This window comes from Sciurus vulgaris (genome assembly GCF_902686455.1).
Source record: "Sciurus vulgaris genome assembly, chromosome: 6".
NCBI classification, from domain to species: domain Eukaryota; kingdom Metazoa; phylum Chordata; class Mammalia; order Rodentia; family Sciuridae; genus Sciurus; species Sciurus vulgaris.
Genome location: NC_136466.1, coordinates 76,066,437 through 76,079,030, shown reverse-complemented (window position 1 = coordinate 76,079,030; position 12,594 = coordinate 76,066,437). Strand labels below are relative to the sequence as shown.

The 12,594-nt window shown below is 33.5% G+C and overlaps 1 protein-coding gene across 2 annotated transcripts in view; it reads right to left on the bottom strand.

The window, feature by feature from the left end:
• The window catches only part of TMEM232 (transmembrane protein 232), a 326,537-nt gene that overhangs the window by 230,446 nt on the left and 83,497 nt on the right, over positions 1-12,594 (bottom strand). For both annotated transcript variants that reach the window (XM_079143528.1, XM_079143529.1), the window contains exon 10: positions 8,446-8,600. In XM_079143528.1, coding sequence (XP_078999654.1) covers positions 8,446-8,600 — 155 coding nt within the window. The remainder of the gene's footprint in view (positions 1-8,445; positions 8,601-12,594) is intronic.

Genomic DNA, 12,594 nt, shown 5'->3' with positions numbered 1-12,594 from the left:
CAAAGTATAGACCAGAAGCACTGATATTTGTGCACAGAGAAGGAACTTCTCTCTAGGCAAACAGTGGATTTCAGCCTCCTGAAATGGCCAATGGGACAATCAATTCCTAAGTTCTGGCTATAAGTCATAAAGGCATTTTGTAAATACTCCTGGGCTGAAAAGTAAATAGAAAAAGGCAAAAAGCTAGCTTTAAATACCTTGTCCTAACTATTGGTTAGGAAAAAGCACAGCAAAATTTTGAGATTCAAAGAGGGAATTAAAAAAAAAAATACAAAACTAAGCTCAAAAAGACTATCACCAGATAAAATATACATTATACTTTTTAAAGGAAAAATAAATGGTGATAGGGTTATTCTCAGCCAAGCATTCTGTATAATCAAGATCTCACCTAAGAAAGTAGGTAATTTATGTTCATACTTAGAAATTTATTCAAGCCAAACAAGAAATTAATAGTGCTTAACAGTTTAAGAAGTGGAAAAGCCTAATTGTAAATGGCTGTGAGTGAGGAAAAAATAGATAAAATTTGTAAATGCAATCAAATAATTAAATGAAATGATAGATGCATAATTACTTTAGTATAATGGTATAATTATATAATCTTGAGTTTCTTATACATTGTAATGAATAATCATTATATATAATAATATATGTGTATATTTTTATATATTGAAACTTAATTATTCAATTGTATTTATAAAATTAGCTTTATTACTAAAATTGATACTCAGAGGAGATGGAGTACATGAATAGCTTGTCTTGCAACTGTCTGCTTAAAGGGTTCTTTCTCCAGATTAGCGGGGTCTGGATTACATGGACTTCAAGGAAGCCAGCAGGGGAGAACGGAGGGATGGAGTGTGGGAGAAACACTGACTACCACTTCATCAGAGAAGGCATAGGTGGGTCGCTAATTGTTTCCCTGTGGTCACTACCATCAGGTGATTCTCTGGTGGCGATTTATCCCAGTAGTGGAATCTTTCAGTCACATCTGCTCTTATTTTTTTTCAATATTATGGCCAATTATGTGACATTAATTGGTGCTGCAACCCCTGTGCCATGTAAAAGCAGTTCTTCAAAAAAAGTTTAAACTAAAAAAGGGATTTAATGACTATTCATGTTTTAACATTGGTGGCAGAGTGTATGTGACAGATTATTGAGAAAAAATACTTAGAACAAGGATACAAGTTAAGAATCTGTGATAGCTGTGAGACCATGGGGCCCAAACTAGGTGACAGTGGGAATAGAGAGCAGGGGACAAGTCTGGCAAGTAATTAATGCATGCACAACACCCTGGATTAGATGAGGGAATTGAGGTGGGGTAGATAAGGTGTTTAACTGATTACTTTAAGAGGAGAACATGAAGATGCATAAGGAGGTAGAAATTCAGCAGGCAGGAACCTGACTAGGGAGAAATATGCTCAAGTCTGAACTAGCAAAACAGAAGGTACCTACCTAGGGGAGAATTAGAGTATAAAAGGTGACATCATATTACTTATTTAAATCTCCATTAAAAAAAAATCTCTTTGAGGTGGGTTTTATCTCCAACTACTAAAAAGACTTTGATTCATGGATGGTAAGTGGCTCACTCAAAATTAGGTAGCAAAACAGATCTAAATATCAGGTTTTCTCATTGGAGGCTGAAAGTTTTTGTGAACTGCTTGATAACGTAGGAAGGCATAAATCATGCGTTTATCCTTCACACAGACTAAACGACTATAAAAAGCATAGAAGATCTAAAGATCAATAATAAATCCAGGAAGTGAATAAAGAAAGAGGAATTAAGAAAATGAATGAAGAGTGAGAACTTACATTGACATTTCAACTTGTAAAGGAAGGAAAGAATACTATTAATACCACTTTTGTTTGTTGTTTGAATGCTTTCAATTAGACTGCTACATGAACATTAAAAATTACTTGGATCAAGGATATACACCATGTAAATGTCAGTGATCTAGCAGGAAAGAAGAGGTCTTGCTGTCCATACAAAGTAACTGATTCTTTGATTCATTCTAATGCAAACATAAATACTGTATGTCTGGAAAGCATTTGCCATGTGGATATAGTTTTAAATTGACAAGTTTTTTGGAATACATTCATGGAACACATTAAATTGGCTACTTTGCTTTGGGAGATAGAATTTTATACATTATAGTGCTCCACTGAAATGTCATACTGCATTTCTCAGCAGTCTTCATTGGCCAATAATTCAATTATAAACACAATTCATTATTTTCATGTTAGATTAGAAAGCCTTTTGCGTTGGGTTGAGCTATCTCCCCAGAGCAAATGGGGCAGTTTATGAAAGGCCAAACCACAGGGTGGAGCATTGAGAATATGAAGCATCATATAAAATTTAACCATATTAAATAGAAATATGCCTTCCGGCAAGCTGTTTATCTTCAGCTCCAGGCAGATAAAGGCCAGTGCACAGCAGCTGGAAGGGGGTTCTTGCATTCTTTTCCCTACTTCTTCGAGTTTTTAAGATTTATTGTCTTTATTGCATCCTTTGCTTGATTTTTCCCTGTCTGCCAGTGAGGCTACTCTAAGTCTTTGATTGCTTCCTTGAGTCCTTTCATGGATCCTGGGTCTGCCCTTTTCCAAACCTTTTACTTCAATTCATATCCTTTTGTATGGCAGGGTGTTTATAACGGGGATTAGAAGAAATCAGACAGGAAGATACAGAATTACCTACTGACCAATAGCATCAGAAGTCAGCAGATGAGAACCACTTACTTGCATGGGTACAAGATATTTTGTCAAAGAAGTGAATTTGTTCTGACATCTCAGTTGAATAGTTTCCCTTTGCATTTTAAATCTCAGAATATTTATTCATCATTATGTTACTTTCCTTACACGCATGGAAAATCAAATTACTCAGATTATTCCTCTTAACTGTCACTTGGTATTGTATTTCAGATACTAAAATGAAGGTATATTTGTTTATCAGTGCACTAAAATTATACACATGGTGGGATTCATTATGCCATATTCATGCTTACATGTAACGTAGCAAACAGCCTCACTACCCATTGACATCTCCTTTCCCTCCTCTCCTCCCTCTCCCTTACCCCTTGATCTTAATTAGTGAATTATAATTATATATAAAAAAATGAATATATCACAATATGTAAAAATATATTGTGATATATTCATACATGGATATAGCATGATTTGATAGTTTTAAAGTGAAAGCGTCTTTGATTGAGCATCATTATTCCAAAGCTATCTGATCCAGAAAATCTTGAGAAAGTCTTAGCTTCTCAACAGGTCCTGATGCTTCGATATTTCTATTTTATTCTAAATATATTCAGTTCTTTTCTTGATTTTTCACTTGTGCCCAGTAGTGTCTTTGAATACATGTGAGGAATATTAAAATTTCTCAGAAATGCAGGGAATTACCAATTTGATATTCCTTATTACTTCACATTTTTTTTTAAATCTGGGGTAATGGTCCCTTGAAAGTTACATGGGCTGTTATCTAAATACTTAAATACTTGGTAAGAATAAAAATTATTTTTAAATATTTCATATGATACTATTATTAACAGAATAGTCAAAATGATAACTTAAAAAGACAAAACAATCTTTTAATGTCAATAGTTTTTGTTTACTAAAGTCATTGCTTTAAAAAAAAAAAGGTTAAATTGCGTGTGGACATATGTTGTTTCTCTTTTATATCCATAGTACCTGTGAGTAGACAGGTTGGATTTTATGATGGGTATATGTTTTAAGAAACAAACTGTTTTTCAAAGTATTAACACTGGTTTACATTTTCACTAGAAAAATATGGGTGAGATTATTTTTTCACAAACACTTGATATTGCCAATCTTTTTAAATATTATCCACTGTAATGGGCATGAAACTAATATCTATGTGGTTTTAATTTCCATTTATTTTTTTCATGTGTTTCTATGTGTATATGGTCTTTTATGAAGTGTGTTCAAATCATTTGCCTTTGTAGGCTGATTTGATTGTCTTGTTACTATTGTGTTGTAAAAGTATATATACAAGTCTTACGTATATGTATTTGGCATTTTTCTTTTGTCCGATGGCTTGTCTGTTCATTTACTTACCAATGTCTTTGAAGTCCAAAAAGATTCCTTAATATATAGGGGAATTCTGGGGATTTACAATTTCTGTGTAAAATTTTGTGTTATTTTAGATATAAAACTATTGAGGTTACAAACAGAAAATAAAATCTTCAAACACACACACACAAAAGAACAAATTATTTTCTTAAATAAATGTAAGAAGTAGAATCAGAGTTATTTGGCAGTGTTTTTTAAACAATTATCTTTTCCTTTCTATTATGAACAGTCCGTTTTACATTTTTTTTTCAATTCCCCATCCCAGTTCAGTCAGCTATCATCCTCCCACTGCCACCCCCCACCACACACACACACACATACACACACACACACACACACACACACACACACACTCGGGATTCCCATACCTTCCTCCCAGAAAAAGGTGAGGATTCAGCTGTAGGGAACCTGCTTAACAATGCCTCAGCAAGGACAGGTTATACTGGGACATTTAAGATCTGTTCTAGTCCCAGGAAGCCTAATAAACTTGGCCTCACTTTCTTCATTGTTAAAAATCAGTTTTGTATTATCTCTAATGCCTTGAGTCTACAAAATGCTAACTATAAAAAATAGTTGGCTCTTAAATGTTTATAGATGAACTTAAACAACATCATTAGCAAATTGAATTAAATAGATCTTGATGCAATACAATAAAACTTAAAATTTGGTTAAAGAAACAATTAAATGACTTCCAGAATTAGATATTCTTAATTAGCCTCTTACTGTTGTAACACTTATTTAAACCTGTATTACAGTACTATGTTAATAAATTCAACAGACATGTAATATTTATTTTATATATTAAAATATGATTTATGTTCTCCTAAAAATCAAGTTAGAGTTGTCCAAGAACTAAAGTAGTTCTGGTTATTTGTCCTTTTGAAAAATAAGTATTTAAATCCCTTATCACTTATTTCCTATAAATAAAAATGTCTGAAAGAATCACCTTAACTTCCAGAATAGCCTAATTCACACCAAAGAAAACCTCTAATTTCCATTGTATTTAGGAGCTCTATATTAAAATTACTTATTAAAATCATATTTTGTTATTTGTATGATAAATACTTTATTCATTCACTTTTATTTTCTCATCTATAGTTATTATCTTTATTTTTAAATTAAAAAGGAATCCTAATGTTTGTCAAATTGCAAAATGGAGTAGGTTTCTCCCCTGAGGTCTTAAGACAGTCAATTTTCTTCTAAACTAGGCTATTTCTAGGAAATTAGATAATTTTTAAGCCATTCTCTAGAAATCTTTACTTGATCCAAAATCCTACACACTTCCACATATAAGTGGGACAATTGCTTTTCTTGAAGAGAAATGCTCTAGATTCTAAGAAGGATCTATAGTTGAATATAGTTGAGGGACTTAAATTTTGCACATAAAAAGACTTTTGGGGGGCTGGGGTTGTAGCTCAGTGGTAAAGCACTTTTCTAGCATATGTGAGGCACTGGGTTCAGTCAGCACCACATAAATATAAATAAAGTAAAGGCATTTGTGTCCATATACAGCTAAAAAAATTTTTAACAAAAACAACAAAAAAAAGGACTTTTGGTATCGAATGGACTGGTAGAAGCTTAAAAACAGAATTTTTAAAAGTACGCTAACTAAATTTTCAACTTTTTATGGCATGATACATTATTATTTTTGTCATTAGCAATGAAAAAGGAATCCAAAATGGAAATATTCCTCAAATATTAAAAAAGAATACTTTCTGATTAATTTTCTCAGAAATACTCTTTTAATGTTCTTCAGCAAATAGAGACCATATATTACAAGCCCATACCTAAAATCATTCTCAATGGTAAAAATTTGAAAGTTTTATCCTCTAAACTTAGGAATAAGATGATATCCACTCTCATTACTTTTATTCTACATAGTACTTAAGTTTTAGCCAGAGTAGTTAGGCAAGAAAAAGAAATAAATTTTCTGTTTGCCGATGAAAATGATCTAATGTGCAGACAACCCTAAAGGGTATACCAAAAATCTTAGAATTATTAAGTTCAGTAAAGTTATAGGATACACGAGCAATACACAAAATTCTAAAGCACTTCTATGTACTAACAGACTATCCAGAAATGAAAATTTAAAACTCATATCATGAGTGGGCATGATGGCACATGACTGTAAAATCCTAGTTACTCAGGAGGCTGAGGATGAAGGATTATAAAATCAATCCAGTTTAGACAAAATATATTACAAAGTTATGACAATCAAAACAGCATGATGCTGGCATAAAAACAGACACATCAATTAGTGAAACAGGATAGAAAGCCCAGAAATAAACCCAAATATTTATGGTCAATTGAATTTTGACATAAAATGGAAAAGGGATGATCTCTTCAAAAGTAGTAATGGGAAAATTGAATATCTACATGTAGAAGAATGAAATTAAATCTTGAGCTCACATCACAAAATCAACTCTATTAAAATAGATTAACTTTTTAATTGACTTAAATTAAGACATAAAATTAATAGAAGAAAACAAAGGAAAAAACTCTACAAAATTGGTGTGAGCAATGATTTCTTGGATATGAACCCAAAAGCACAGGCAACAAAAGCAAAATTAAACAAATGGTATCATCCAACTATAAGATTTCTTTCTGCATAGCAAATAAAACACAGTAAAGAGATGACCCACATATTTGGAGAAAGTGTACATATCTGATAAGGAGTTAATATTCCAAAATGCATGAGGAACTCAATTCAAGAAAGAGAAAACAAACTCATTTTATGAATAGACATTGCTCAAAAAAAGACATACGAACCAGGCAGCAGTAGCACACCACTGTAAACTCAGTGATTCAGGAGGCTGAGGAAGGATGATCTCAATTTAGATGATCTCTAGACTCAGCAACTTAATGAGACCCTGTCTCAAAATTTAAAAAAAAAAAAAAAAAAATATATATATATATATATATACATACATATATATGGCTAAGGATGTAGCTCAAGGGTTGGGCATCCCCGAGTTTAATCCCCAGTACCAGGAAAAAAATAAAAAAGAAGATGTATGAATGACCATAAGATACATGAAAAAAAAAAAAAGTTCTACGACACTGATAATCAAAGAAATGCCAATTAAAACCACAATAAAATATCACTTCACTCCTATTACACTAGGTGTTATGAAAGATAATTGTTGGTAAGGAATGGAGAAAAGGGAAGCCTTGTACACTTTTGACTGGAATAAAAATTAGTGCAACCATTTTGGGAGACAGTACAGAGGCCCCTCAAAAAATTAAAAATAGAACTACCATATGATTCAGCAGTCCCACTTCTGGTTAGGTACCCAAAGGAAATAAAAGCAGAATGTTGAAGAGGTAACTCCACTACCATGTTCATTGCAGCATTGTCCACAATAGCCAAGATAAGAAATCAACCTAATTGTTCTTTGACCAATAGATGAATAAAGAAAATGTAGCATGTGTACACTATTGATTCTCTAAAATCCAGAAAATATTACCCTGAGTGACCACATGCATGAACCTGGATGACATTATGCTAAGAGAAATAAGACAAGTACAAAAAGATAAATACTGCATAACCTCACATATCAAATTGAAAAAACCCAAACTCATAGAAGTAGAGTATAATGGAAGATACCAAGGGCTTGTTGGGCTTAGCACAAATGGGGAAAGGGGAGAGTTAAGTGATTAGAGCAAAGATCCAGTTAAACAGGAGGAATAAATTCTAGAGATCTACCATACAGCATAGTGAGAATAATTAATAGTAATGTATTTAATATTTAAAAATTGCTAGAGAGTAGATGTTAAATATCTCAGCACAAAAGAAATATAAGTATGTGAGGTGATGGATATGTTAATTAGCTTGATTTAATCATTCCACAAGATTTATATATAATATCACATTATACTCCATAAATATGTACAATTATGACTTGTCAATTAAACAATTTCCTTCCATTGAACCCATGCCTTCTTTTGTAATAGTATAAGACATCTATTTCCCTTCTTATATTAGCACATGTGCTGGAGGAAACCAACATTTCCTAGTGAGACTTGTTTCTGTTATACAAGTAAAGCATAAACAAACAAAATCTTTGTAATTTCCTCCAATTATAAATGTTGTTATTTAGTAACAGGGAAAATAAAGGAAGCATGCACATCTAGAGAGAGAGAGAGAGAGAGAGAGAGAGAGAGAGGGAGAGAGAGAAGCCATTTATTGATAAAATGAACTAATACAAAATAAATAAATTGCCCTTGTCTTTGGAACTGAGATTGTAAATTTTTTCCATAGTCAACTGAGGTGTGATTAACATTTAAATATAAAGGTTATTTAACATTTAAGCAAAGATTTCTCCATGAGTTCCTTTGGATTTATAGGATCACCCTTACCAGCATTTCTTTAGAAGCTGCTTTTTATGGAAGATGAGATGCTCAAGCACATTATTCAGTTGAGGACTATTATTCTGAACACAAGACCAGGCAGCCACACAATGCCAGAGCAGGTGGCTAACTTCATATCCACCCAGTTTAAATTGCAAATGTTCCTGGAATTAAAATATAAAAATATATCTGGGAAAAATTCTTTGACTTGAACAACATGAAAATAAATTTTAAATATACAAATGAAAACGTACATTCTCTTACACTTGATGTTGCACCAGGTGAAGTAATTTACACAAGAATATTTCTGTAAGTATAAGTAGTCAACCTGAACTTATATAAGTATATATTGTTCACATGGGTTCCTTGTGTTCAGTGACATCAGTTCTACAAATATGTCAAGAATCCTGCATCCTCTGAGGGATAACTGTTAGACACGATTGTGTTTCTTAGACTTCCTGTGACTCAGTTCTCCCTGACACTTAAGGAAGGGTAGATAGAGGAAACCTTGAACAAAGAGCTAACACCAAACTAGATTTTATGTGAATTTCTGCCAGCAGGGAGCAAAATATATGCCTTGCAGGGCATGGTCAATGTCAAGTAAGTGTTTTAAAAGGCTACAAATTCAGATAACAAATGGGCTACTATTGCTTTGTGTGTGTGTGTGTGTGTGTGTGTGTGTGTGTGTGTGTGTTTCTCAGAGTGCTTCCTGGCAGTTTTCGATCTAATTTGTCCACTAAAGTAATTGGTATTCAATGATGACATGGCACTCCCATTGAGTTGTTGTCAGAAGTAAAGATCCAAATATACATGTTCCCATATTGCTAACTTAGTTGATATTTTGTGTTTTTAAAAAGAAACACTTCAAATCCACAGGGCCTCATCATTCTTATCACATGAAAGAACATCACAACTACAATTTAAAGATGATTTCATGTTGAGCACTCTTAAGACAGGTCAGAAGTTCATACACAAATTCAAACTAAGACATTTTAAATTTCTAGTAAACTAATTAGTTAAGTACTGCAGATGTGTATTGATTTGCTTTATGTCAGGAACTCTCTTACCTGCTAGAGATAAAGGCATGAGTAAGACAGTCTGCATGAGCCTACTGACTCTGGGGAATAATAACTCAGAAAAGCAAATGGAAACAAATCAATGTGTGGAATGTTAGAATATTCCACAGAAAAGTTCTATTTTAAAGTAATGTAAGGCATCAGACTGAGGCATGCTGACTTCAGTAAATGCACACATAACTCAATTTTCTGCTTTGTGGTATAACCCATCCAAAAAGCGGAACCCACATAAATGAGATTCTTTTCCCAAACTGCCCTAGGTGTCTCAGTCTAGATGCCTGAGAGTTGTCAGGTTACAAACTTATTCTGAGTACAATGGTAAGTAGACAGGTTTTGAAACTTTGGGATACCTCTGTCAACAATCAATACATTCAATTTATTATTATTATTATTTCTTTTTAAATCATAGATATTGCATGGCATAGACTATTCAGTTAGGTAAAAAATAAACCTGCACCGTCACCAGAGAAAATTCCCAGATAGAAAAAAAAATCAGGATTTAGACAATGAATAAGAATTTAGTTTTATTTTCAATTTTATATGATGACATTTTTACTCATGGTTGAGAATGGTAAAAAGTAGCCTCTGATGTCTGGACTGATTTGACATTGTGTTATTACAATCTAGTCTGTCACTCAAGGCCAGGTCATTTTGATCTCTTGATCAACAAAATTCACAAAATATCAAACTCAGATGGCATTATTCTGAGACCATGATAAATCAACAAAGCCATCCGATAATTATTTTCCCAAGTATAGACAAAAGCAAAGTCACTGTGCCATTCACAAAATTCTTTTTTTAATAATTTTTTGGTTGTAGATGAACACAATGCCTTTATTTTACTTCTTTATTTATATGTGGTGCTGAGGATGGAACCTAGTGCTTCACACATGCCAGGCAAGCGCTCTATCACTGAGCTACAACCGCAGCCCCCACAAAATTCTTAATCATAAGAGTTGTCCCTAATATCTAGCAGCACCCAATCTAGAGAGAAACCCTTCTTCCTTCTGTCTTCCCCCAATCACTCACAGTTCAAATCCTATCACAGATGAATTCCAGCTCCCTCTTGCTGAGACATCCTGTGGGTCCTAGTGATGCGGGCTCTCTCTACAACAAACAATAAACCCACTGTGCTAACTGCAGATATGCTCCTGTTCACCTTTGTCTTAAGGGCACAAGAATCAACAAGGACAAATTTATCCAATTTGAGGGATTAATATAATAGTGATGATTATGTAATTTAATAGCTGTCATGGACATCATCAGTGTAGGAGACCAAGAGGGAAAATCGTCTGGGAGTTCCTGAGCGGTGTAGAGTTCTATGCCTTTACACTAAATCACTCCTACTCCAGATGTGGTTAGCCGAAAAATGCCATTTACCAACTGTTAACACTAGAGAAATTAAGAATATATAATTAAAAACGTTTATAATGAATTGACAGAATAATTATACACATATTTAGTCTAATAAAAATTATGAGGTGTTTTTATTATCCTCAATATTCTTTTTTTCAGTAATTTGTTATTATTACAATCTATAAAATCATCATTCTGTGATGATTTGAAAATTAAATAAAAGAAAAAGAAAAAGAAAGAAAGGAAGGAGAAGTCAGGACTAGACTAATCTTTCACCAAAGCTAACATGAAAATCACGGAGCACAGCATTAGATGACTCCCTCCTTTCCTTCTTTAATTCTTTATTTAACTGCTTGCTACATTTGCTTCATCTCCTGCATCCATGCCCAGTTTTGAACTGCCAGTTACAACTTGTGCAATGCCTACGCTGAGAAGCTCATCCACAGTAGTGTCAATTGTCAGCTAAGAATTCAGATAACCATATCACCTTGAATTTTATGAAAATCTAACTACACAAACTCTGAGTGTCTGACCAGGCTTCCAAAACATAAATGAGCTTCAAAGCATGGGCTCTATCTTGGCTGCTCAGATACAGATTTCAGAGTTTTACCCTTGTTTTACGTCACTTTGGGAATGGTTGACATTGCCTCCAAAGGACCTCTCCAATACACTTGTTACCCAGATTATAGGGCATTAATCACAGGATGATGTTCCTAATTTTAAAGACAAAGGTTCTTTAAATCCTCATAATCCAATTTTAGTGACCATTTATAATTATAGTCAGCACAAAATGTCCTAAATTTAAGTGGTGCCTTTGGTTTCCTGAATACTGAAAGTGTTAGATGATGAGATTGCCAATCACAAGAGAATGTAAACTCTGTCGGCTCATTTTCACAGAATTTTTTTTACTTTAGAACAGATGAAACTATTTTATAAAGGATCTACTTCATTGTGACTGAGTTTAAAGCTATCTCCTCCAAAGAACTGTTATTACTACCATGTGACAACTGTGTTTAGAAAAGTCAGCTTTGCTGGTGAGCAAAGAACAGAGTGGAAAACTCAATCCAGCATTCTGGCCCTTCAATCCACAGAGCTAATTAAAGTGAACATTTATCAAAGTCAATGGAAACCCTGTGTCTGGATCACTTAAAAGAACAAGAAATGGGGTCCAGCAGGAGAGGAAAGTAAATTTCCTATTCTTAAATAGAACCAAAGCCCATACCGTGTGTATGGAAATGTATAAATCCTACATATTTTTTAAAGTAATTCGAGCAACAGGTTGAAAACAAATTAAGTAATTACGCTTTTGCCTCAATGAATTCAAAAATTAAAATATTTTACAGTGGCCAAAAGCTTCTGCCTTGGACCTTTCAGCATTATCAGAGAATAAGGTCTTTAGGAAAAAATTCACAAATCCTTTACTGAAATATACTGCTAATAAGGAAGGGATAAAGAATGATTATGAATGTCTTTTATGTTCCAACTTTATCTCTTTTCTCCTCTTGCTTTTCCCAGAAGTTTGAGTGAGGTGGTATAGAATGGGGAGATGCTCAACTGAACTGGAGAGGCTGGCACAGATGAAGTGATTCTGGAGGAATTGGGCTGAAATTGGGAAACTTTAAGGCTTGGCAATCAAGTTCTGAATCAGTGCTGATTACCAAATCAGCAATTTCATAGCAATGTGGCTACCCTGTCCTTTATAGCCTTCATATTATGAAGTAATTTA